The sequence below is a fragment of the Equus quagga genome, chromosome 14 (assembly GCF_021613505.1).
Source record: "Equus quagga isolate Etosha38 chromosome 14, UCLA_HA_Equagga_1.0, whole genome shotgun sequence".
Taxonomy (NCBI): Eukaryota; Metazoa; Chordata; class Mammalia; order Perissodactyla; family Equidae; genus Equus; species Equus quagga.
In genome coordinates this window covers 18,754,203-18,780,562 of record NC_060280.1, presented here as the reverse complement: position 1 = coordinate 18,780,562, position 26,360 = coordinate 18,754,203, and the positions used below count along the sequence as shown (strand labels likewise).

At 52.8% G+C, this 26,360-nt stretch overlaps 1 protein-coding gene across 4 annotated transcripts in view; it reads left to right on the top strand.

Annotated features, from left to right (window-relative positions):
* AMPD3 (adenosine monophosphate deaminase 3) overlaps positions 1-26,360 on the top strand; it is a 44,133-nt gene that overhangs the window by 8,348 nt on the left and 9,425 nt on the right. For all 4 annotated transcript variants that reach the window (XM_046685501.1, XM_046685500.1, XM_046685499.1 and 1 more), the window contains exons 2-10: positions 803-1,028; positions 10,351-10,555; positions 13,785-13,947; positions 16,385-16,604; positions 18,510-18,639; positions 22,504-22,698; positions 24,460-24,591; positions 25,050-25,213; positions 25,987-26,113. In XM_046685501.1, coding sequence (XP_046541457.1) covers positions 808-1,028; positions 10,351-10,555; positions 13,785-13,947; positions 16,385-16,604; positions 18,510-18,639; positions 22,504-22,698; positions 24,460-24,591; positions 25,050-25,213; positions 25,987-26,113 — 1,557 coding nt within the window. In that variant the 5' untranslated portion in view covers positions 803-807. The remainder of the gene's footprint in view (positions 1-802; positions 1,029-10,350; positions 10,556-13,784; positions 13,948-16,384; positions 16,605-18,509; positions 18,640-22,503; positions 22,699-24,459; positions 24,592-25,049; positions 25,214-25,986; positions 26,114-26,360) is intronic.

Genomic DNA, 26,360 nt, shown 5'->3' with positions numbered 1-26,360 from the left:
TGTTGAAAGAAAGACAGACAGAAAGAAAAGAAAGGAACCAACCAGGTGGCTAGGCCAGCTGCTGACAGTAAGGAACCAATCAGAGAGGTGGCTGAGGGCAGGCTTTCTTGAGGAAGTGAGTCTTCAGCTGCGTTGTGAAAGTCGAGGGTGTCCTTGTCTCAAACCTTTGTCTTATTTGCTGTGTCTTGTAAGAAGTTCTGGGGGGTTTGGGAGATGGGGGAACTGTATTTGCAGATTCTTTTTTTTCAGCAAAGGTCCCCATTTATGAAATGAAGAAGGCAGCTTTGGGTTCCCCAGGGATCCGCTGTCATCTCTGGGACCTCAAGTTATCCTTAGACTCCTTGGGCCTCGGTCTTCCCCTCTGTGCAGTGGGAGCAAGGTTTGGTCATTGTTGCACTGGAACGGCCTCCCGGAACGGTCTGCAGGAGGCCAGTTCTGAACTCTTCTCTCCCTTTTCCATCGTGGAAACAAAGTCGAGAAAGGTAGGGCTGCCAGCGTGCGGCGGCTTCCCCGAGTTCGGGAAAATGGAGGCACACTTGGTTGGACAGCTCCTCTTGGCCTTCCGATCCTTTGTTTCCTCCTGAAATATAAGTGACCCCACACTCTTGACATCCGAGCGACTCATTGAGCTAGTTTTTAAAGTTGGCGGGCTGGGTTTGGTCTGGGGAATTCCTGAGTAGACAGCGGACCCCAAGGACCAGGGGGGCCGGGCCCTCGTTTCAGGACATTCTCCTCCTCCCCCCCCCGTGGTTCACGCCATCCCGTAACTCGTGAAGCTCAATGCTTGTTCTTTTCCCGCCAGCCGAGATGCCGCGCCAGTTCCCCAAGCTGAACATCTCTGAGGTGGATGAGCAAGTCCGGCTCCTGGCCGAGAAGGTGTTTGCTAAAGTGCTCCGAGAAGAGGACAGCAAAGATGCTCTGTCCCTGTTCACCGTCCCCGAGGACTGCCCCATCGGGCAGAAGGAGGCCAAGGAGAGGGAGCTGCAGAAGGAGCTGGCAGAGCAGAAGTCTGTGGAGACTGCAAAAAGGTTTGTTCCTTCCCACGACTCAGCTCCCGGGTGCACGGTTGTGAGATCCAGGCAGGCTGTGGGTGTGCATCCTGAGGTGAGGCCCCTCCTGGGGACTGGCCTATGCCCGAGAGCTGCATGATTTCTTAACCGAGGCTGCTTAATTCATCACTTATTTTTTGAAGGACATTTTGGTGGCTCTGTTTGGTTGAAAAGGTCAAAAACCGCTATCTCTCTGCTGCTGCTTTAGTAGCAAATCATAAATACACACCCTTTCTAAAAGACATTTCCATTTTCCTTTTGGAAATTTGAGGATTTCTTGGGAAACATCGATTTTACTTCCTTCTTCCCCTGACAAGTACTTTGCCTTATTGATTAACTCAGCTCAGCATTTGCCAGGTGGGCACTGGGGTGCACCAATGAACAGGGTAGATACCGTCCCCGCCCTGTAGAGCTTACAGTTGGTCCAGACAGTAATTAACTGGACAAATTAATTTAAAAATGCTGAGTTATCATAAATGCTGTGTCAGTCAGTGTCTAACTAGAAATACAGAAACCAGTTGAGCAATGGAAATAGGATTTGAATACAGGGAATTGGTTACAGAGGTGGAGAACTGAGGAGACGAGCAGGTGAGGGGAGCAGCCCAGAGATTAGACACAGCAGGAAGCAGCTACCCGCCTAGGCTGGAGAGACAATGGAAAGAGGTGGTGTGGCCGGAGCCCAGGGTGGAGAGGTTGGAACTGTGGGGGCCTTTCCAATGGAAACTGGAGCCAAGGAGAGGCAACAGCTGCAGAGACGCCTCCCAAGGCAGTGATGGAGGCAGAAGTCACCTGGCTTTAATCCTTCTGCCGCCTTCCAATTTCCCCCAGTTGTTACCATTAGCCAAACCTGGCCGGAAGCCAGCTGACAGATAGCTGTAAACACAGGGGAGGACGAGAGAGGATCTGAGGACAAACAGGCCCAGGCCCAGCAGAGGTGCTAGGAAGGAGATGAATAGGGAGTGGAGAGAGAAGGGGGTGGGGGGGAATGAGGGGTGTGAGAGTCCTTTTTCCCATTAGCTAGTTGGGGAAGGACTCTCAAGGTGACATGGTAGCTGATACTTAAAGGGTGCAGAGGAGCTGGCTATGCACAGAGCTGGGTTGGAGGAGCCAGGACAAAGGCCCTCAAGTGTCTTCAAGGAGCCCTGTAGGCAGAGGTGTGGTCCGGGGGGCAGTGCCCTGACCTGAGGCTGGAGGGGTGGGCAGGGCCCAGATCCACTGGCCTTGTGCACCCTGATAAGGAGTTTGCATCTTAGTCCAAGCGCAGTGGGGAAGCCCTCACCCTTTCACAGTTTATCTTACCTGGGACAGCAGAATTAAAGAATAGAAAGCTTTGAGGAAGCGTCCAGTGGAGCTGTAGCTGGCGCCTGCTTGGCCAGCACACTGCAGACCTCAACGGCTAACGCAGTGGGACATGAGCCCTCTCTGAGACCTGGTCAGCCATCAGGGCCTTCCTAAGCTACCTCCTTATTTTTAAAGGCAAGTCCTTTCCTTTCTTGGGAATATGGAATTGCACTGTTTCCTTAACTTTTTTGGTAAAGAAGTAAAAAGTGGAGTACTGGTATAAAAGCAAGAACAGAGCCTCACCATCGTTAAAATAAGTGCTTTCCTTCCTCCGAGGCGCTGTGCCCCTGAAGGGGGGGCATTGGTGCCATCAGCCAGCTCAAGTGCCAGCCTCGTGTCGGGTGAGGTGTGGTGGTGGCCCCAGGCCCAGCATGGTCACCCCTGAGGGTGAAGCAGAGCGTGACTGCAGAGATCTTGTCCGTGCTGCCTGAGCTTAACAGGGCTGACGATGAACTGAGCGGTCTGCAGGACCTTCTGTGTCTGATGAACTGAGCATTTTAGACCCGTCATAATAAGAACAGAAGGAGTCCTGGCATTTTTTTATTACTGGGAATAATAGGTTTCTGAGGCCAGTGTCTGTTACAGAGTGACACGGCCTGACGTCTGCAGGAGGAGACTGTTTTCCTCCTGTCAGTGCCCAGTCTCACGGCAAGATGGAAGCCTTCTCACTGGGAGTCCAGCTGTGCTCCAGGGTTTCCAGAAATTCCTCTGCGAACTCCTCTCCAGAAATTTGATCCTGTCCCTACTTACTAGATGTGGTGGTCTCGGTTTGCATCCCTGCCCCTTTTGGCCGGCTGCTCCTGGAGGACTGTACCTGGCTCCTACTGCCTCCCCGGGATCCAGCCCAGGACTCAGCCTGTGTTGGTGAGCTGTGGATATGTGGCAGAGGAAAGATGTCCTGTTTCTCCACTGCCACCACAGATACCACATCAGGGTGGCCGCAGCTCCCTTGATCACTGGGTTCTGCCGCTCACTAGTACCCTCCGTGACCTTGGGCAGATTAGGAAACCTCTCTGTGTCCCAGTTTCTTCCTTGTTTATAAAGTGGGGATGGTAGTAGGATCTACTTTCATGGGGTGTTGTGAGGAATGAGGGAATTAACATATGTGAAAGGCTTAGGACAGTGCTTGGGTCACAGTGAGCCCCCTGTAAATGTAAACTCTTTATCCACCTTCCTGCTGTGGAGACGGGCAGCAATAGCAGCTCTGCGTACGGTGGCCCAAGTGCGGGGCTGTGCAGCTCACCCCCGTTCTTTAATCCCCACACCACACTTACCTGGTGGATGTCTATGATCTCAGTTTTGCAGATGAGGGCACTAAGGCTCAGAGAAGGTAAATTAACTTGCACAAGGACACATAGCGAGTGAGTGACAGAGCAGGAACTGAAACCCACATCTTTTGAATCAAGAACCCCACATTTGGTCACAAGGCTGTCTCCAGTCGGGGGGGGGCTTTGGGTGCCTCTCCCCAGGATATAGTTGCCAGCTTCTGAATGAAATGGAGGGAAGCGAGGCCAAAGCTCCCCCCTGCCCACTGGCTTCTTTTCTGCCAAAGGGCGGCCCCATCCCTGGACTACCCCTCAGATGTCCCAGTGTCCTCTGGACTGTGCACCCCCAGTTTTGTCTTTCAGCTTCACTGCTCAGTAGAGGCTTCATTATGCAAATATTCAGAAGCGAACAGTTTCGGGAGGAGCCCTCTCCCCAGCTTCCCCTCTGTCTCTGGCTCCTCGCTGACATTCTGGAGCAGAAATGGTGATCTGGAGCCTTCTTGTGAGGAGCCCACAGGCCTGGAGGCAGCAGCAGGTCTCCAGATACCCAGAGTCTGTGGGTTGGGTTTCAAACTGTGACGTAAGATGGGGTTTCCAGTTTGAAAAAGCCCTCCCTCGCCCTGGCTCCTCTGACAAGCCTGAATATTCCTGGCCCTTGGACAAGGCTTTTCTTTATAACCATTGTCTTCTTCTCTCTTATTGGAAAAAAACAGACTATTCTAAGTCTAATGTAAAGGCACAAACTAAAACCAGGAAGTGAAACAGCTTCCTACAAAAAGACGAAAAACTGGGGCTGTAAGAAAGATGAGCACCTAAAGCCTGGGAGCAGCTGTCAGAGCTGAGCTGGGTTCAGACATAACCTTTCTGGGATTGGGGCCGACTCCAGGGAGCCAGTGCCCCAGGCTGCTCAGAGAAGCTCTCATTTTGCAGGCCAGGCCCCAGTCAGGAGGCCAGCGGGGACAGCTTGCCACAGGCGCTGGCTCCTTAGGAAGCTGACATTGGCCCGGTCTCTACTGGGACCCAGGCTGGGTCACGGTGAGAGGGAGGGGGTGCTATCTATGGAATCAAGTGAGGAGGCACAGACGAGAAGATAGGAAACCCCTGGTGGTAGCCAGAAGCTGTCTTTTATTCGCTTTGAATCTTATCATGTTGCCAAGCTAGAGTTTGCCTGTCTACAAAAGCACCCAGCTGGAACTTGGCCAACGCTGACGACAAGGTGAAAATTTCTCAGCAACCAAAATGCACATTAGTGCTCCCCCTAGCTCTCCTATTTCTTCTTCTGTTTAAACTGTTTTATTGAGATATAATTCACATAGCGTACAATCCACCCACTTAAAGTGCACAAGTCAATGCTTTTTATGATGTTTGCAGAGTCACTTTTATCATTCCCCAAAGAAACCCTGTACCTTTTAGCTGTCGTCCTCCCATGTTCCCATCTCATCTCCTGTTTATTCCTACTTTACACAGAATTCGGGTAAGCTTGGTCCTCTTGTTTCCTATCCTGGGACAGACGTAAGGAAGCCAACAAGAAGTGGGGAGAGGGCTGTCAGCAGGCGGAGTCATGAGCGTGTCGTGCGCTGAGCCTGGGCTCCGGCTTCAGAGGCAGCCCTATCTCTCACTGATGGCCTTGGGCAGGCTCTTAACTGTTTCCTGATCTGCAAAATGAGGCTAATGAGAGGACCTACCTTCTCAGAATGAGATGAGCTAATAATCATGACTGCTTAGCCCTGAGCTTGGGACCTCATTAGTGTGCCTGTGTTTGTTATTATTTGACGGTCAGTAGTGAGGGAGGAAACAGGATAGTTATGAAAAGCAGACAGAAGAATGCGCAGCACAGCAGCCTGGGACAGAATACCTCTAAGATGGGCACTGGCTAATGCAGTGATGACCCTGAGTCATCGGGACAGCTTTAAATTAAATTATGATTGGTGTGCTCTGGTTAAGATACAGGAGTTATAATTTCATTTTAAAAAGCCACACTGAGGCTTTTTTTTTTTTTTAAATTAGGATGGAAAGGGGACTTTATCTGAAAAGCTTAGCTCCTTGGAACAGCTGCTTCCAGGAGTAGAATAGATAAGCAGATATTTGTTATGAATGATCATAGCATAGCTAGAGTGTGGTTAAATTATTTTGTTTTATGAAGCTTCTTAAATCAGAGGAAGGTAACATTTTTAAATTCCGGGCCATTGACAAAGGAGCTTCCTTTGAAACAGTTCAATTCCTCTGCTTTTAAAGTTAAGAATAGAGAGTTTGAAAGTTAATTTAAACGGTAGTAAAGAGCATACCTCATTTTGACCCCGGGGGTCTTCGAGGGGAAGGGCAGCTGGGAAGGACTCGGGAACGGGAGGCGGGTGGGGGCAGGTGAATGCCCGCTGCGTTCAGGTTCAGACTGTTAATAAAACGCCACGCTGGTTCGTGACTCCTGCCTCCCTCCCACCTTTGGAGGGGTAGTTCTCCTCTGGAGGAGTAGGGGCTGCCAGAATGATCTGAGTGTGTGTGTGGGGAGGGGTTCAAACAGGCCTCCCCATTCTGGAATGTTCCCCTCTCACTCTGGGAGTGATGCAGGAGCCCTCTCTGACTCTGATGCTCCACTGCTCCCACCCCCGGTCTGGATTAGGTGTCTCCTCTGGGATCCCCAAGTATCCGGGGTGTCTCAACACACCGACCACAGTGTGTGATGACAATCTGTTGAACTGTCCAGTCATCTGGGCTTTCACCAGTCAGCCCCTGGAGTCGGGGGGTATGTTTTACCTACCATACACCCCCGGGCCTGGCACAGAGTAGTTTACTGAATAAAATGGGATACACATGTGGCCCCCCTGCCTCGCTGTACTCAGGTGAGGGTCTTTGGTGAAAGGTTTGTTGTGGCGTGAAGTCCTCTGGACGGACTACAGAGGCCGGTGGGCTTCAGAAGGCCGCTGGGAAGAGGCTGGCTCTTCTCTGGAGCCTGGAGCTCTTAACTCGGGTTTAGCATTTGAATCAGTGTTGTAACGGGAAGGCTCTGGGGGGGTGCCTGGGAGCTGAGGAGGGCCAGAAGTGGCTCGGGATAAGGATGGGGACACAGTGAATGGCAGGAGCAGCCAAGGGCCACAGAGTGGGTGGAGGTACCAGACAGGTGCTGAGAGATGCTGTAACAACAGCCCACGTGACCAGTTCCCGCCCTGTGTTGCTGGCCTGCTCGGGCAAGAGGGTCCCTGTGGCCAAGAGGACTGTCCACTTCAGGGATGATGGAGCTGCTCTCCGCCCTGCAGGCCCTCAGGCTTGGCCTGGAGCTGGTGTCCTCACAGCCGCACATGCTGCCAGCTCTTTGGCAGGAGTGAGTTTCTGCCAGGTGGACATGTGGGTGGGGGAGGGAGGCATGCCAGCAGTGGCAGAGCGAGCTGGCTTACTCTGGTGCCCCAAGGGTTAGCACGAGGTGCCACAGGTGGGACTGTGGACAGACAGATCTTGGCCCATCATAAGGAAATGCTTTCTAGCAGTGGCAACAGATCATGTTTTGTTCATCTTGTTTGTGTGCTTAGCACTGGCCTGGCCCAGAGTAGGTGCTTGGTAAATGTTTTTTGAATAAATCATTGAATGCTGATGTCTTGTTCAGAAATGTAGTGAGCTCTTTGTCACTGGAGGTATTCAAGCAAAGGCTGTCTTAGAGGATTGGGGTGTGTAGACTTTAAAGTTCGTTCCAGCCAGGACACCCTATGGTTATATAATTCAGATAAAGCTTATGAGAACTTCTTTTATTATTATGACACATGTGGGGCTTCAGATAGCCTTGAGAGGGAAAGAAGGACAGGAGTGTGTGGACACACACACACAGAGTCACTTAGCTGCCGTTCTCCACCTTTGTTGGCTGAGCCTCAGTTGTATAGAATGGATACTGGATATGGGCCTATGGAAGGGACAATTTCTAGAATATCTCCCCTGCCTAATCTCCAGCCCCTTTGAATATGATGAGACGTCACTCCCGAGCTTATGCTGTGGTATGTGGCACAGTGGACTTGAAGATAGGGAAGTGACTAGGATGGACCTGACCTAATCGTGTGAGCCCTTAGAGCAGAGAGCTTTCTCAGGCTGATAGTAGAGGGGAAAGTCAAAGAGATTCAGAGCACGAGAACCATGCGCCATGCCTGGCTTTGAAGATGGTGGGGCTGTGTGCAAGAATCAGAGAGTGACCCCTGCCCAGTAACCAGCAAGGGACCCGAGACCTTGGTCTATGGCCACAGGGAACTGAATTCTGCCAACAACCTGAATGAGCTTGGAAGTGGATTCTTTCCACATAAGAGCCCAGTGTGGCCAATATCTTGATTTTGGCCTTTTGATACCCTAAGCATAGAGCCCAGCCAAGGCCACGCAGACTTCTCACCCACAGAACTGTGAGCCAGTACATGGGTATTGTTTGAAGCCGTCAGGCTTGTGGGAATTTGTTATGCAGCCATAGAAAATGAACACGGGGCCCTTTTCTTGGGCTCCATTTAGCTTTTCCAATTTCTTAGATACAAGCTCAGTGGTTAGTACTGCTTATTCCAAGCTCTTGCCCACGGTGAGTGGGCCTTGAGGAGTTACTCCATCTGTTGTTAAACCCGTCCCTTGTGCCTGCAAAGTCTGGGCTGCCATCCCACGGATGACAATCTGGAGGTCACCTGAAGACCAGCCTGGAGCCACAATGTATGTCTTCAAGGAGAATTCTCTGGGCACTAGCTGGTGGGTATTGGCTTCCTCACTGGGGCACAAGAATAGGGACATTCCTAGGACAAGCCTGGTAGACTCTTGGCTTAGGCAGCCTTCCAGATTTATGATTGTGGTGGGGTTTTTTTCCTTTCTTACCTGTTGCTCACCTTAGATGTCATCCCGGCAGGACTGGCCCTTAGGCAGCATTGGCTGAGGATGTGAGGGTGAAGTTGGCACAGAGATTAAAACAATGACCTGGCAGGTATGTGAGTGACACAGAGGCCAGTGTCTCATGGGACCTGGCTGAACCTGTCAGAATGTGACAAGTAATGGCTCTTCCTCTAGGTATGAACATCCAAAAGATGCCAAAGTGAGAACCTCATTGCTCAAGGTGAATCTGCCTCTGAGGAATGATTGACTGGCTAGAGCTGGCATCTTCCTTGGGGCAGGATGCTTGGCTCAACTCCGTGTGATGGGTGGATGCCAGGCTGGGGAAAGCCTGGGCCGGAGGCTCCTGGAGCTCAGGCTGAGTTTCCTGAACCCGATGCTTCTGTTATGCAGGGCCAGGGGCAGGGCAAAGACTCCTGAAAAGGGGCCACCTCCATTTTCTAGGTGTAAACAGCCTTGTCCCCAAACAGGTGATAATGTCATGGACAGACCAGAGAGCCATGGCAAGAGGTGGGTGTATAGATAGGGGAGGGAACTGTGGTTCCTGAAAAATCGGCAGTGGGTCTATGAGAAGGAGACCTGGCCGAGAACCAGGAGGAACACAACTGCTTCCGGATGAGTCATAGGTCTGTTTGGGGATCAACCGATTTCTCCACCCCTTACAGGTGTCCCTGAAGAGGAGGGGTCTGCTGGGCTCTGGTGGGTTGTGATTGTCACTGAGTCCTTTGCTGCTGGCTGTTGGCCGTGATTGTGATGGGATAAGTACCCAGGAGGCTGCTGGGCCCTCTGGCACAAGATAGGGCAGGTGGTCAGCTAGTTTCTGGCATTGGACACCTCTGGGTGGTGATGCTGGGCTCGGCTCCCTTGGAGGCAGAAGGAGACTTGGGGGAGGGGAATGCGGATGGCCTCCCCTCACTGCTGGTTAACTCCCTTCCTGGGGATTCTAGGACTTGGGGCGGTGCCACTGGAAGTGCTACTATTTACTTAATGAAGAAGGTGAGTGTTCCCAAATCAGCATTGCAGATCAGCCTGAGCCTGTGGCATTTTAACCCAACCTTGTGCGCACCTCCCCAAGAGTTAGTGAAGTTGTCTTTTGGTGCTAAGGTAACAGGTCCAGAGGGACCTGAAATTGATGCTGATCAAGCCCTTTCCCATAACAGGATACAGATCTGTGCCTGCCCCAGCAGCAGCAGCAGCCAGGATGGCACATGGAAGGCTTGAGGAAGGAGCAGCTGGGGTGACAGGGTAGAGCGAGTACCAGGGAGGTGGGAGGCTAAGGGCCAGCTCCCACTTTGCCATGTGTCTTTGTGTAAGCCCTTTTCCATCTCTGAGCCCCTGACTCCTTCTTTATGAAAAAAGGAGGTGGGACTAGTTGATCGTCACGATCTCTCTGTGGCATTGGCTCCAACACCCCAAATTTCTAACTCTAGAATACAGTGAGATTGTCTCTCTGTGATCCTGTTCATAGTCCTTCCTGAGACTGCTCACGTGCTGGGCCTTAGTGTGGGGTTAAGATAGCGTGCTGGTTGGTTTGACATCGTCCGCACTTTCCCTGCCCCGCAGCGTGGTCTGTCCTCTATCTTCTGGGATGTTTGCCCACGTCAGTGCTCTGTGCTGTGCAGGCACAGCCCACGGCAGTTCCTAGTGGCCTCATGGAGGGGTGTCTGGAGGGTTGTTCTCTACCTCATGCACAGAGACCTGTGTTAAGAGGAGGGCATAGATAATCAGAAACTTCTTCATGGTAGGGCCAGCACCAGTAATTAATCAGAGCACAATTCTTCCATGTACATAACAAAGACTTTTTCTTACTAGCCCCGGTTAGCTGCTGATGTCTCCCACTTTTCCTTGTCCTTGGCTTTTAGAAAGAAAAGTTTCAAGATGATTCGGTCCCAGTCCCTGTCTCTGCAAATACCGACGCCGCAAGATTGGAAGGGGCTCCCGACAATCAGTCCGGCCATATCTCCCACAACCCCTGTGCTCCCTGGGGCCACGTCCCAGCTCATGCCAGCGCCCTATGCCATGCCTGAGTTCCAGCGGGTCACCATCAGCGGAGATTACTGTGCCGGGGTAAGGAGCCTCTCCCGCCCTGCTCTCCGTGGGCTCCTGGGGCTGGGATGTCTGTGCTTTGTGCAGAGGCTGGGGCCCTTGGGCCACTGGGGTCACGCTCAGCCCTGAAACCTGGCCTGGTTTGTGAGCGTCTGGGAGGTGGCGGGCAGGAGGCAGAGGAGTCTGAAGAGAAGGAGGGTCGTAGGCAAGGTTGTGGAGCGTGGGTGTGTCTAGGGCACTGCTCATCCCTGTGAGGAGGACCTAGGGCTGCAGGCTGGCACACTGTGGCTGTGGCCTGTACGTTCCGTATGTTCTCTGGGCCCAAATGCTGCTGTCTGTCCCTGTAGCCCATTGAGGAAGGTGCCAGCTCCCGCCAAATCCTGGTGTTGACTGATTTGTGTTAGTCAGTTATTGCTGACTCAGCTCTTCCTAAGTGCTTAGACTTAGCATCCTTAAATGCAGGCTGGACCCTCCCAACCTGGAAGAGTGGGCCTTGAGGAGAAAGTGAACAAGCTTGGTTTACACCAAGTCAGTTCACTCAGTCACTGAAAATGTGCTAATTTGCCCTGGTGGATGATGCATTTTTATTGCTTATTTCTTGAAGAGAAGTACCCCATGGTGCCGACGTGAAGTCTGGTTCGATCTCCCTGGCCCTCAACTGCCCACGCCTCAGTTGGCCTTGTTATTCTCTCTTCTTCTTAACAGTAGTTTTGGAATATATAGTAGATCTGAGAAAGAAAAGTGGTTTACTACTCTCCCTATAAATTTTCTCCTAGTTTTAAAAAAATTCTGTGCAGTAGAGAACCCTTGTATACGGTATACAATTTAAAAGGTACAAAAATTATGTCAGTCCTCCAGCCACCCAATTCCCCTCCTCAGAGGCAACCCTTGGCTTCAGTTTCTTGTGTGTTCTCACATAGATGGCCTATGTACTTAAAATTAGTTATGCACACATAATTTATTTATTTGTACACAAATGAAAATTTACGACACACATTATACTGAGCCCAGTTTTTTTCACTTAACCGTGTATCTTGGAGATAATGCCATATCAATATGTAAAGAACTTCATTGTTATTTTTTACAAGTGGGTGGTATTCTGCCATGTGGATGTACCGTACTTTATTTTATTTAAGTTCCTAGGGATGGGAGTTTTGGTTGGATTGGAAACAATGCAGGCCTTGTATGAAGATGCAGCATCCTGACCAGGAGCCTTGGTGTCCACCTAGCTGGTAGGAAGGGAGAGTAGAGGTGGGCTGACAGCCAGCTGAACCGGAGGACCTCAGCCTGGTGCATTAACTAGCTCCTTTCAGTCAGTCTCCGGGCTGGTATGTAGTAGGACCCAGAGCCCCTGAACTGGCCAATTGGTCCGCAGAGAGCTCCAAGTCCATGAGATGCAGGAGGACCTTACAGGTTACCTTGGCCCCTAGTGGTCTGCTACCGGGCATGCGGCCTGCAGTGCCTACAAGTTGGCTGGTGGCTGCTGGTTCACTGGGATCCTAAGTACCCTCTCTGATATCTTCCGCTGTGGCCTGGGTCCCTTGCCATGCTGAGTCCGTCAGTTCTGCACACAGTGTTTGGCTTTGTCGTGGGCAGGGTGTTTGCATCTGCTCCCGACTCCTGCCGCTCTCAGAAGCCATCCACGGGAAGGTGCAAAAAGGAATTAACACACCCTCACGGGGGAGGCTTGGAATCAGGAAAGAGAAGCTACTTCCTTACCCAAAAGCAAAGAGTAACATTTAGTAAACGTATAAAAGCATGCGTGGGAAAGATATAGACCAGCTCCCTTCCTCTGAGGATGGAGTCGCGTGGAGGAGGGGGGAGGGAAGAGTTTTAGCTGTATCTGTGATGGTTTATTTTTTTAAGCATATAAGAGATCTGAAACAATGATGAAAAATATTGAAATTCTTAGCCCTGGAAGGTAGATTCATGGGTGTCTGTCATATTCTCTTCAGTGCTTGTCTGTTTGTTTAAAATATGTCAAAACAAAACATGATTGTTTAATTAAAGCAGAGAAGGACACTTCCAGGCCCCAGCCCTCCCAGCATCCTGTACCTCCCTCCGCTGTGTCACGTGTCCCTGTTATGACTGCTGGTTAGCTGCTTGCCTCCCTAGGCACGTTTGGATTTCTGCCACAGACATCCTTCCCCAACAAAGATTAACGAGGCTGCTGGAAGGTGGGAATTTATCTCATTCATCTTTGAGTCCGAGGCAGCGCTGGGAAAGCAGAACATCCTGAGGCTTTGGGAATCGATCAGTTCAGGGTCTGAAGTTTGACTTGGTAACTTCCCGGCGAGTGATTTATCCTCCCTGGTCTCGGTTTCCCCATTTGTAAGATGGGTTGCAGCGAGGACTGGAATGAAATCTACAGCAAGGGTCTGGCGCGTGACACTTGTCAATAAGTGGTTTTTGATTGCGGGAATTGGGGTGATACCAGATGGATCGGAAGCCTGGGGTTGGCAAAACAGCAAACCGAGCACGCGGAAGCTTTTATTTTTACCTCCGAAGGACCCTTGTATTTTCTCAGCTGAAAATGATGGTCCTCACCCTCGTTAGGGTTGTGGTCAAGGCTTTGCCTCCGTGTGCCGGGTGCAACAGCAGGTTTGTGGTTTGGCCGGCAGCACTCGAGGCTGGCCTTAGGGTGTGCAGGCCGAGTACCGCCTCTCTCCCTGCAGCCGTTAAGTCTCCGGTGTCGAGGGTCCCCAAGGCCACCCCTGGGGTTCAGTGATTTGCTAGGAGGACTCCTAGGACTCAGCACATGGCTGTACTCATGACTAGAATTTATTACAGTGAAAGGATGCAGAGCAAAGCCAGCACAGGGAAGGGTACGTGGGGCGGGGTCTGCAGGGGGCCAGCCGTGAGCTTCACAAGGCCCTTGCCCAGTGGAGTCCAGAACACACCTAATTCCTTCAGCATCGAATTGTGACGTGTGTCAAGTGCCATCTACCATGGAGCTCACTAGAGACTCAGCATCCAAGGTTTTTACTGGGGCTGGTCCCACCTCTGCAGAGCACATCCCCAAATCCCAGACTCTCAGAAGGAATCAGGTGTTCAGCATAAACCATAGGGTTTGTACGAACAGGTTAGGCCCAGCGAGTGACTCTGATTAGTCAGGGGATGGTGGGAATGCTCCTGAAAAAACCCGCAAGTTTCCAACTGCCAGCCAAGGGCCAGCGTTGCAGCAGATCTTGCTAAGGACGGGGTCCCAGGTCTGCTGTGTGAACGCTTTTCTGCGCACTCCCTTCTTCAGATCACAGTGGAGGACTATGAGCAGGCTGCCAAGAGCCTGGCCAAGGCCCTGATGATCCGCGAGAAGTATGCCCGGCTCGCCTATCACCGCTTCCCACGGACCACTGCCCAGTACCTGGGTCAGCCGTGGGCAGACACCACCCCTCTGGAAGAGGGCCTCCCAGGTATGGTGCTGTGGCCACGGTGGGGTCCCGAGTGGGGCACGGCCCCGAGCTGTTCAGCACTTTTTGCTGACTGGATGTATTTCCCCCAGAGGATGTTTTAAGGGCAGAGCCCTTGTACTGGCTTCTCCTACACTGATGTTTGCTGGCTTCCCCACGGATTGATTTGAGGCACTGTGGGCCTTGCCTTGGGGAGAGCTGAGCTGTAGAAGCTAAGCGAGAGAGATGAAGGAGAGGCCCTGATCTTGGGAGTTCCCTAGGGAATTGGTCAGTCCCATGCTGGATCCTTAAAGCAACACGATCAGACAGTAAACGTCGAATCAAAAGCAGGTTCTGGAATCAAACATGTCTGCATTCTGATCTAAGCTCTGCCATTTTCTTGGGCATTTCTCCAAACCTCAGTTTCTCAGTCTGTAAAATGGGAATACTAATAGTATCTCTCCCCTGGGCCTGTTGTGAGGAGTAAATGGGAGAATGCATGTGAGGGACTTAGTGCAGTGCTGGCACCTCATGTGCTCAGTACACGGCAGCTACGTTTATGCTGTGGAGTTGGGGTGAGGGGAGATCAGAGAGGGCAGGATGGTTTCTGGGGGAGCCTGTTTGGCCTGCGAAGGACCCAGCAGCAGTAGATGCTGTAAGTGATATGAATGAAGACAACAGGAAACCTTGATCTTGAAAGTTGGTGGTGGGGGATCAGATGAGGGCCTGGTATTCTGTGCCAGTGCCCAGGACCCTGGCTGCCTCCTGGGTGTAGTTGGTGCCAACATGGCTCCTGTCTCTGGCTTCCTTGAAGCTCTGAGACCTGGACTTTGAGCATCTGTTGCCACCTGGGGCACTGGGCAAATCGCAGCCTTTCTGGGCCCGTTTCCCTGTCTGTGTGAGGGAAGTTAATCCCACCCACCCCATTTTGGCAAAGACAGACAGGAACGACCAAATGTGTACTTTGTGCAAAATAGAGTACCCAGGGGTCCTAGGCCGAGTGTGGTGAGGTGGAGGCCGTGGCTTCACCCAGGCCTTGTACTGCCTGCATGCCACAGGCCACTGGCACACTTCAGGGACTCCTGAGCTGGCCTGGGCTCTGCCTGTCGGGAGGACATCAGTCCCCAGCCCTGCTCTGCCTTGGCCCCTGTGACGCCTCACATCTGCTCCAGGGGCAGCCTGTTCCAAGCACTGATGGGGGCTCCCAGGTGGGTCACCCCGCCTTAGTTGCATCCTTTGATGAGGATGCCAGGGTCTCCTCCTGCCTGGGCTGGCTGCTGGGCAGGCTGCTGGGCAGCTCGACCGTATGTGGGGTTGGCTGGTGTTCAGAATTGAAGCCCCCGGTTCTGCTATTTAGCAATAACCTATTCCTTGTCCAGAGACAGAGCTTATGGAGAGTCAGGAAAAGTCATTATGAGAGTAGTGAGAATAGTGCCCTATAATTATGTGTCGGGCATTACTGTTTACAAAGCGTTTTCCTGTACCCAATATTGCAGCCCTCACAACAGCCCCTTAAGGCGGCGGGTGTTGTCCTCAGATGAGCAGCCAGAATCAGAGAGGTAAAGTGGTTTGCTCAAGATCTCACAGCTGGGAAACAGGAAAGAGATGTTTTCTCCTCCCGTGGCCTAACTCAGCCTGCAGCCATGGGGACAGACAGCTCTGTCGTTGGCATTCCCTGATCGGTGGGAGACCAGCTCCCTATTCTCTGCTCACTGCGGGGTGTGATTCGGGGGCTGGCTTCTTCATCTAGCCCCTTCGCTGTCCTGGGCTCCAGAAGCTGTGGGAGGACAGGGACAATTATTCCCTCTGGGCAGTCCCAGGTACTGTCTATTCTCTCATTAGGAGAAGACTCAGCTGCCCTCTTTGATATGCCTGGCGTCCCTGAAGGGTCCAGGAGGCTGAAGCTCATTTCAGTTAAATTAAAAAAATGTAGTGAAGGGGGCTGGCCCCGTGGTTGAGTGGTTAAGTTCGCGCGCTCCGCTGCAGGCGGCCCAGTGTTTCGTTGGTTCGCATCCTGGGCGCGGACATGGCACTGCTCATCAAACCACGCTGAGGCAGCGTCCTACATGCCAGAACTAGAAGGACCCACAACGAAGAATATACAACTATGTACCGGGGGGCTTTGGGGAGAAAAAAGAAAAATAAAATCTTTAAAAAACAAAATGTAATGAAGTACCAGCCGTGTGCCAGGACTGTTCTAGGCAGTGTGGCTGCAGCGATGAACAGACAGACATACATGTCCCAAGATCAATAGGGGAAATTATTTTACATAGCGGTAAGTGCTAAGGAGACAAAAGGAAGCAGGGAGGAGGGTGTGAGATGTCGGGGCTGGTGGGGGCTGGGGGGCGGTTGGGTTTTAGACAGAATGACCAGGGCAGGCCACACGGAGAATGTGACTTTTGAGTCCACGCAAGATCACAAGGTGAAGGGTTCTTTGCTGTCAGTCAATCCTGTTTTGCAGACTTCCACCCTCCTCCAGAGCCCCCGGAAGACCCGTATCGCCTGGATGATGCTCCCCCCAACCTGGGCTACCTGGTCCGCATGCAGGGGGGCATCCTCTTCGTGTACGATAACCAGAAGATGCTGGAGTGCCAGGAGCCCCACAGCCTGCCCTACCCTGACCTGGTGACCTATACGGTGGACATGAGCCACATCCTGGCTCTCATCACTGATGGCCCCACGTAAGCCAGCATTCCCTGAGTCTGCCTCTTTTTGCATGAGTGCTGGGTGGGTGCATGGATAGGAGGAAGCTGGGAAAGGCCGGCCAGGTCACCCCTTTGCTCTGGGCTTTCCCAAGTTTAAACCATCCTAGAAAAAGCGTGGCTTCCCCTTTTCCCAGTGCAACAATTTTCCATCATAGGCTGGCATGTTCCTAGAGGTGGTGCTTCCTGTCCCTTCTGCATGTGTAATGTGGAGCTTCTGTTTGGCGGTGGCCACTGGGGCGCTGTAAAATGGCTGTCACTCCTGTCCCCAGGCAGGACGGCAGCCTTGCAGAGAGTTGCCAGTCTGGGGCATTATTGTAGATGGTGGAGGAGTGATGAAGGCTGTTCTTCAGATGTTGGGTTTTCTGTGTTTCTGGAGGGGAGAGTGCAGGGGGTCTGGGAGCTTCGTGCCATGACGCCCCTGATGCTCGTGGGCTTGGCTTGAACCAACGTGGTAGGCAGTCTTCCTCCTGAATTTGGCCTCTCACTTCTTGGGGGGCACTTAAGCTCATCTGTGATGGGGGTTCAGGATGCCAGGACCCTGAGCCTCCAAGTGGCTGTGCTGGGAGTGCCCAGGCAGGACTGGGAGTCTAGGGGAGGGGGAGGAGGGAGGTCATGGCTCAGGAACTTCTCTCTTACCCTGTCTTTTGGGTTTTGCCGAGAATGGGTGCGATGGCAGTCTCCAAGGGAGGAGAGTGGGTGCCAGGGGGATGGGCAGCATGGGTCTTGGTCCTCGCTGTTCCGAGGGCAGAGCTGAGACCTAGGAGGGGACGGGGCAGTTCCGGGAGGCTCACTACAGTCAATGTGAGGAGGAGCTGCAAGGGGAAGCCTTGGGAGGGAGGGAAAGAGGGGGTGTGAGCAGTGACTGTCTTGTTCCAGAGGCTGTCGAGGGGAGTGTCTCTGAGACTCCTGTGCTCCGCTCTGGGGCTTCTCTCAGCAGACAGGTGATGGTGCTGTTCCAGGGGCGGCAGCCGCTCCATAGGAAAGTCAGAGGGATTGGATGCCAAGGGAGCTGCTGTTTGTGTGGGGGCCCAAGGAAGTAGGGTAGCATGCACTGCGGTTGAAGGTTCCGTGTGGCTGTGGACACAGGCGCGTGGCCAGGCACCTGGGCTGGGTGTGGCTGGCGGCTGGTGGAGAGCAGTGAGCACTCCCGCCTCCAACAGCCTTTGCCGGCTGGGGGGGCATCAGTCCTTGTAGAGATTTCTGTCCTAGTGACAAACACCCCTGCATTTTGAATCTGCCCACAGTGCAAAACATCCTCCTTTTGTCCTGAAATCTCAGAGTTGGGAGGTCCTTGGGTCTTGGGGTTTGGGGTATGTCACTTGGTCAGAGGGTGGTTCCTCTGCACACCAAGCTGGGCAGGTCACACCTTATAGTTTGGTAGTACTGCCGATCATCTGGGCAGAAGTTAGACTCCTTTCAAGGAATCAAAGGTGGCTGAGGATAGATGGGAGGATAGAAAGAAGGACGGGATGGAGGAGGGAGACTTTTATTAAGTGTCCACTATACGCAGAGGTAGGTCCTTCACCTCTGGCATAAGCCAGTTTAACCCTTACTTCAACCTTGGGCATTACTATCGCCATCTTTGTTTATGGCAAACAGAGGCTCAGGTCAATTGCCTAAGCACATGAAGCCAGAAGTCAAAGGTTGCAAAGTCAGCACTCTGCTGCCCCATGTCTTGACTCTCCACCATTTCATAGGGCACGTGGACATGGTTACACAGTTCAACGGGGTGTATAGAAAGCTGGGACCTCCTCAGCCCTCCCTGCCCTACCCTGACCGTCCACTCGAGAGTCGGTCCCCGCAGACACTGGAGGTCTCCAAACTGGAGAGCTTGATGTGATTTCTCTTTAACTGTGGTTTCTCCCCCTTCCCAACCTGCAGGAAGACGTATTGTCACCGGCGACTGAACTTTCTGGAATCCAAGTTCAGCCTTCACGAGATGTTAAATGAAATGTCCGAGTTCAAAGAGTTGAAGAGCAACCCCCACCGAGACTTCTATAACGTGAGAAAGGTGCGTCAGTGGACCGGTGTTCAGAGCCAGCCCCACCCCCACCCCCAGTCCCATTCCCAACCCACTGGGCTGCCCTGAGCCAGTCTGGGGCTAGTCCCCCATGCGGCCTTCCTTGGCCAGAGGAGTAGGTTGTGTATGTGCAGAAGGAAGCCCGGCGAGTTGCCTTCCGTGTGTCAGGCTGTGCCTCAGATGGTGCCTGGAGTGACTGGTATGGCTCTAGGTGGAAACCTTTGTCCATGTTGCGTTTCTGTTGGAATGTGCCCTCTTCCTCAGAAAATAAGGCATGACCGTTAACTGGTCGTAAGAGTTGAGGCCAGGCTGCTTTTAAGGTAGAGGATGTATTAAATTCATCATGGAGAGAAAAAGTTGTTAAGAAGTCTTTGGACTTGGGAGTCTGTGGTCTTGCCTCCTTCTGGGTCCGGCGCGGACGAGCAGCCATGGCCTGGGCTCAGGGGCCCGCAGCCTGCAGGGGCTGCTCCCGGGGCAGATGTGGGTGTTAAGTGATCATGGCCTCCAGCTTTTACATTTTCTTCCATTTCACTAACATATCGTGAGGCATGGGATCAGTGCTAAGCATGTGGCATTTGGCGTTGAACAAAAGTCACTTCCTGTCCACAAGGAGTTCCCAGCATATTACTATTAGAGTGATGTGTTGTGACAGAGGTGGCTTTCAGGAAGAGGCCAGAACTGAGCTGACTTAAAGCGAGATTAGGAGTTAGCCAGGCAGAGGGTGGGGTAGGGGAGTGGAAGTGACGGCATTCCAGGCAAAGGAACAGCATATGCAAATACCACGGGAGAGAGAGTGTGTGACAGGAGAGAGACTGAGCAGTGCTCTGACATAACTGCCAGCAGTGCAGTGTGGCTGGAGCTCAGGGCTTGGGGAGAGGGCAGTGTGGGCTGTGGGGAGGGTGAGGCTGCAGAGTAGGTGAGGTTCTGGATCATGCTGGGGCCCGGGGGTTTCTCAGAGGAAGTGGAGAGGCGGGCCGGGGTATGGTAGTGAGCTGGGAGGGAAGCTCGTGGGGGAAGGGTGGGGACTAGGCTGTGCCCGGAGGAGGGATGGCCAAACCTGAGCTGAGTCACGGTGGGGTCCTCATCTTCAGAGGGGCCTCTGTCTCAGAACTTGAGGACTGCCCCTCCCTGGGGTCAGCTTTGATAAGGGAGCGTAGAACAGGGGAGGATGTGTCTTCTCCAGGGAAGCCCAGCTCAGGCCTCCCTGTCCTCCTGCTGGGAGCACTCAGCAATGCTCGAAGGGAGGCCCCCTCCAGGGAGATTCCAGGATCACCTCTTTTAAGTGTCATGAGGTCAGACATGGATTCCCACCTGGTGGGATCAAGACCCTTAAGAGTGAAAGTTTGGCTCCTGCTCCTGGGCTGTGAGACTTGAGGAAGTGTCTTGGGGATTGCTAGACAGGGGTGAAAGGATGTGTTTTAGACACTGCCTATCTGGTATTTTCACCTTCAAGTACCGTGTGTTCCTTCTGTGTGAGCCTTGGGTGTTCAGACAGGTGGGTGCCTCGGTCACTGTGGCAGCTCCCCTCAGCCCTGCCTGAGCGCACCCTACATCCCCAGCAAGTGCCTAGATGGGCTTCCAAAGAAACTCCTTGCCTAGCCCAGCACAGCCCTGGCCTCTGCGTACGTTAATGCTCTGGGCCTGACTGCTTCTTGCTGCCTGGGGCCGAGGGGTCCTTGTTGACTGCACTGGCTCTGACACTGTTTGCTCCTGAGGCGGGGCCCCAGTGACGGTTCCTGGGCCAAGCAGGGCCTGCTCTGAGGCAGGAGCTGTGCCTGGCCATGGGTCTGTGTGGGTGGCATTTGTGAAAGCACCTGCAGCTTCACAGCAGGTCGTGGGTTATGACACCATGGGACCTAACCAGCAGGACTGTGTAACTGGAACACTTGTTTTCTGTTTGCTGCTTGGGATGGGTAGGGTTAAGCTTTATCTACTTTGGTTTAAATGTTGTGTCAGGGATAACAAATAGGTTTCATCTTCAGTGCCAAACTTGACCACTTAGGAGTGGCTACCTGAGGCTTCTCTCAAAGCTTAGTGAAATGAGTGCTGTAATCGATTATTGATGTCTGCCCTGGGTATGGACATGGTCAGCGGTGGCTTAGGGGCCAGGTGTTGGCCAGCCTTATTTGGAAACTGCTGTTTGTTTAGAATTGCGTCTTAGGTGAGAGTGAGAAGTGTGCTCGGATCTTCTGGTGAGTTGAAAACACTGGTATCCAATGCCAGGCTCTTTCACTTGTTCCTAAAATAATCACCTTGGAGATTCTGAAGTTTGGATCAGATGCCTCCTGGATTGTCCAGTTGTTTTGCTCCCTCATCTTGTGACTCATGGGGGTCAGGACAGGCTGCACCCCCTGTGGTGTGTCATTGGTATGCTGGAGGACACAACCAGAAAGCCCAGAATGTGCTAAGTCATGCTGAGGTGGTTGAGCCCAGCTGTGTCCGGCAGAGCTAAGCTGGCTGACCTTCTCTGTGTGTCCCACATGAGACCAGCCTGTCCCTGAGGTACCTGAGTCTTTTCACTGTGCTTTGGGTGATGTTTTAGCTTTTGGTCCTTTGAATTGTTTCATTTCTCTGATGTCTAGCGGTCTGTTTTTCTGGTGGGATTGGCAGGATTAATGGCCCTGATGAGTGAGTGTTGTGGTCAACGACATGGGCTGGCTGGTCTAATGTAGATCAAATGTCTGGTCTGGCATGACCTGGAGATGCCTGGCCAGCTGTGGACAGCATTCCCTGGCCGGAGGTCAGGCACCTCCTCACCCCAGCCCTGGCAGAGTGCCCTACTGGCCACAGCAGTAACGGCAGAGTGCAGTCTGGCCTGTGAGGCTGCTGCCACCCTCCCTGGGGACCTCCTGTAGGTCCCTTGGGCTCATGGAAGGGGAGTCAGGATGCCCACTTCAGGCCATCCCTCAGCTTACCCAGGGCTCCATTTCTTTAGGACTGGTGGCTAAAAGGAAGGTTCTGGGGATTCCAAGACAGGTCAATGGCAAGAGTGGGATTTCACGGGGCATTTGGTGGGCCCTCAGGGTTAGATGAGGATGTGGATATTACTGAAACTGTTGGAACCTACCACACCTGCTCATTTGTTCATCCGTTCATCCATTGATTCAACTGACACGTCATACCAGGCTGTGGCATGGGTGCTGGAGACTTAGGTGCATCAGCTGTGGTCCCTGTCTTTGAGGACTGAGCTCCCAGTCTAATGACAGCGTAGCAGAAAATTATTAGAGTGGATCAGGAGGACATGTACAGTAATGGGAGTGGCTCTGCTAGGTTCCCAGTTGGGCAAGGGAAAAACTGCTCCATTGTGCTTGGGGTGTAAGGATTGGCTTCTAAGCGGAGGAAGTCGTAGGACATTTCCAGGTGGATGAGACTGGTGAGGAGGAAGGAAGGCATGCCAGGGTGAGGAAATGCATGGGCCAAGTGACACAGTGTGGAATAGCATGGTGCCTCGGGCACCTATAAGTGGTTGGTGGCTGGAGCGTAGAGCAGGGCAGTGGCAAGGTGAGAGTCAGGGTTTGAAGTAAGCCTTGAATCCCCAGCTGGGGGCTTGGGCTTTATCATGAAGACTTGGGGGCCATGGATGCTTTGTTAACAGGGGAGTGGCTGAATCCATTCTACGCTTTGAAAAGGTCTCTTGATGCTGTAAGGAGGTGGATTGGGCAGCAAGGTTAGAGGGAGGAAGACCAGTTCCAAAGTCTAGAGCAGAAATGTGGAGGGGGATCCAGGCATTGGTTGGTGCTGGCTCCGTGGCCGTGAGGTGCTGGGGCTCTGCGCTCCTCATTGAGGTTGGGTGTCCTAACTCTTGTTGCCGGGGGAGGCGGCCTGGCTCCTGGGCTGAGGGACACTGTGTTACAGGTGGACACGCACATCCACGTGGCTGCCTGCATGAACCAGAAGCACTTGCTGCGCTTCATCAAGCACACGTACCAGACAGAGCCTGACAGGATTGTGGCCGAGAAGCGGGGCCGGAAGATCACCCTGAGGCAGGTGTTCGACAGCCTGCACATGGACCCGTACTACCTCACTGTGGACTCGCTGGACGTCCACGCGGTGAGTGAGCTTCTGCCTGGGGCCTTGAGCAGTCCTGGCCGGGGACTCAGCGCCCTGGGAAGCAGCCGTGGCTGTGCTTGCAGAGAGGAGGCTGTGTAGGCAGCTCTGTCTTTTCTCGTCACGGAGACTGTGAGAGGGAATTTGGTCTCAGAGAGTCACAGAGCTGGAGCAGCCATGGGACGGGGGAAAAGATGCATAACTTGGAGTCTGACAGGTCCCAGTTCTAATTCCACTTCTGCCACTTAGGAGTTGTATGCCCTTAAGCAACTCACTTAAGCTTTTATTTCCTTGCTTATAAAATGGTGAATGCCACGTGCCTTATTGATGTGGCAAAGTTATTAAAATACTAAGTGATGGTGCAGCTGCTATAGAAAACATATGGAGTTTCCTCAAAAAGTGAAACACAGAATTACCATATGTTCCAACAATTCTACTTTTGGGTATACACCTGATGCCCTGAAGAATTGAAAGCAGGGACTAAAACAGATACCTACATGTCAATGCTTCTAGCAGCATTATTTACAATGGCCGAAAGGTGGAAGCAACCCAAGTGTCCATCAGTGGGTGACTGGATACACAAACTGTGGGTGTCCATACAATGGAATATTATTCAGCCTTAGAAGAAGGAATAAAGTAGTGATACCTGCTACAACATGGATGAACCTTGAAAACAGTATGCTAAGTCGAAGAAGCCAGACACAAAAGGACAAATACTGGATGATTCCACTTGTATGAGGTACCTAGACTAGGCAACTTCACAGAGACCGAAAGGAGAATGGAGGCTACCAGGGGCTGGGGGAGGGCAGTGACCATTTAATGGGTATGGAGTTGCCATTTTCAAGATGGAAAGGATTGAGGTGGATGGTGGTGATGGTTGCACAGCATAATGAATGTATTTAACACCACTGAACTGTACACTTAAAATGGTTAAGGTGGTTAATTTTGTGTTATGTATATTTTACCACAATAAAAAAAAAATCTCAGTTAAAAACAAACAAAACACTGAATGAGATAATGTGGAGAAAGTGCGTTATGATGTCTAAGCAGTAATTTGTTGTTGTTACTGCCATTGAGTTACTTCAGACTCCTAGTGACCCTGTGTACTGCAGAGCGGAACCCTGCCCGGTCTTCTTGTGCTGTCCTGTCACCTTCCAGCGCTGTATCATAGAGTTTTCATGGCTAAGTTTTTGGGAAGTGGTGGCCAGGTCCTTCTTCCTAGTCTGTCTAGTCTGGAAGCTCCGCTGACACCTGTCCACCATGGGTGACCCTGCTGGTATTTGACATACCCATGGCACAGCTTTCAGCATCACAGCAACACACAGCCACCAGAGTATGACAACTGCCAGATGGGTGGTGTGGTTCCCTGACTGGGAAACGAACCCAGGCCGCAGTGGTGAGAGTGCCAAATCTTAACTACTAGTCCACGAGGACTGGCCCTAAGCAGGACTAGGACATACTTTATTATCGATTGTTTGATAGGTTAGTATTCTCTGCTCACTCAGCCAGCCATGCTCCTAGCCATGATACCTGGGAGCATGAGGCCCCTTCACAGAGGGCCTCGCAGAAGGACCCCAAGGCTGACCAAGTGAGGACACATGGTCCTGGCCCCAGGACTTTCCAAGATTTCATGTAAGAACTGACATGGAAGACATCCTTCCGTGTGGCCGCACGTAAGGCCACCTTGAAAAGGCCTGGAGAGGGGCATGTGTGTGGGGGCTGTAGAACAATGTGGTGATCTCATTGGCGGTCTCCTCTCTCCAGGGCCGGCAGACATTCCATCGCTTTGACAAGTTCAACTCCAAATACAACCCTGTGGGGGCCAGTGAGCTGCGTGACCTGTATTTGAAAACTGAAAACTACCTGGGAGGCGAGTACCTTGCTCGGATGGTCAAGGTGAGTGAGCTCTTGACCTCTCCAAGCTCTCCTCAGATACCTGGCAGCATCCGCCTTCAAAAGTGGGGGCCCGGCACGACCCCCTCCCTCCTTTCCCTCCCTGAATCCCCGTGCATCCATCATCCAGCTCAGGCAAGGCCCAGAGGTGGGGGAGGCTGTCTATCGTGGCAGCGGTCACAGCGTCCAGGCTTGCTGCCCTGTTTGTGGCCTGAACTTGGCTGGTTGCAGGTTAGCTCCATTTGGAGATGCTTCTGCTGCCTGGCCTGGTTATGCCTGTGACTGTCAGACCCCAGGCCTTCCTCTCCAGGAAGGAGCCGCCGCTGAGGCAGAGCGAGTGCTTACAGGACAGCAAGGGGGTGTAGATCAGGCCTTCTCAGCCCTGGGGCAGGTGGTTGAGGGAGCTGCAGGATCCAGCAGCTGGGGCGCTTTTGGGCTGACCTGGCTCTTCTTGCTTCCAGGAAGTGGCCCGGGAGCTAGAGGAGAGCAAGTACCAGTACTCAGAGCCGCGACTCTCCATCTATGGCCGCAGTGCCGAGGAGTGGCTCAGCCTGGCCCGCTGGTTCATCCAGCACAAGGTCTACTCTCCCAACATGCGCTGGATCATCCAGGTGCCCCGGATCTAGTAAGTGGGGCGGCCTGCTGTCTGCCCGTGCCCTCTGGGGATGCCAACCTGTCCTGCATGGGCTGCTGAGTCTGCACTATTTAGGGGTGGGGCCTGGTCCAGTGTCAGCTTAGGCCTCTCCTCCCCAGGGATTTTCCTACAGGGAGGGGTGATTGGCAAAGCTGGCCTCATGACACTTAGTCTCTTGTTTTTTGAAGAACATATGTGTACAAAGGCCTGGAGGGAACCACAGCCCATCTTCTTCTCACTGGGGTTTGAAGATGAATTATCCTTTTGGGTGAGCCCTGGGGTATGAGTGACCTGGTGGTGGTCTACATTGCTGGTCCTCTCCCTGGATATGACTCAGACCACCATTGTCCTCTCCAGCCTGGCCGGTGTGGGCTCATGGCTCATGGATGGGCTGGGATGTGTGCTTTAGTCGGGAACTGAGCTGAGTGGGAGAGAGTTTGGATCACTGAAACATTTGAGGACTCATCCTTCAGACCCTTGGTCAGCCTGAATCCCAGCACCGCACTCCCAGCATGGCCTCCAGCTTGAGAAAGCTCTCAGATGGGCAGGGGTGGCTGTTGAGGTTGCAAACCAAGGCCTAGTATCATGGAACTTGCCGGGGGTTGGAGAGGAGGGGAGGGATCTGTGTTCTAGCCACATCTTGGACTCTTCCCTGGGGGTTTACATGTGATCACGAGCTGTCTGAGGAAGGGGCTGGGGCGGGTCTCTGACAGGCCAAGGGGGCTCCTGGGCCCACCTTAATCAGAGTGTTTGCTTTCCCCCAGTGACATATTTAGATCAAAGAACCTGCTGCCAAGCTTTGGGAAGATGCTGGAGAACATCTTCCTGCCCCTTTTCGAGGCCACAATCAACCCCCAAGATCACCGAGAGCTTCACCTCTTCCTCAAATATGTAAGCGTGGGTGGCGCCTGCGGCGATGGGCACAGTGGTGGAGCGGGGAGGGAGTTCCATGTGGCTTGGTCTGGCTTCCCTTCTCAGATCCTGTCACTTGTGTGCCCCGGGCTTGGGGTGCTAGCCCCAAGAAGCCGAATTTCTGCAAGAGTGAGCTGGCTCTAGGAGGGGGCGTCCCAGTTGGGCAGGGTGTTGGTAAGGCAGCAGTGGGAAAGACGGAGCAGCCAGCTCCGGGCCAGGCGGGGCC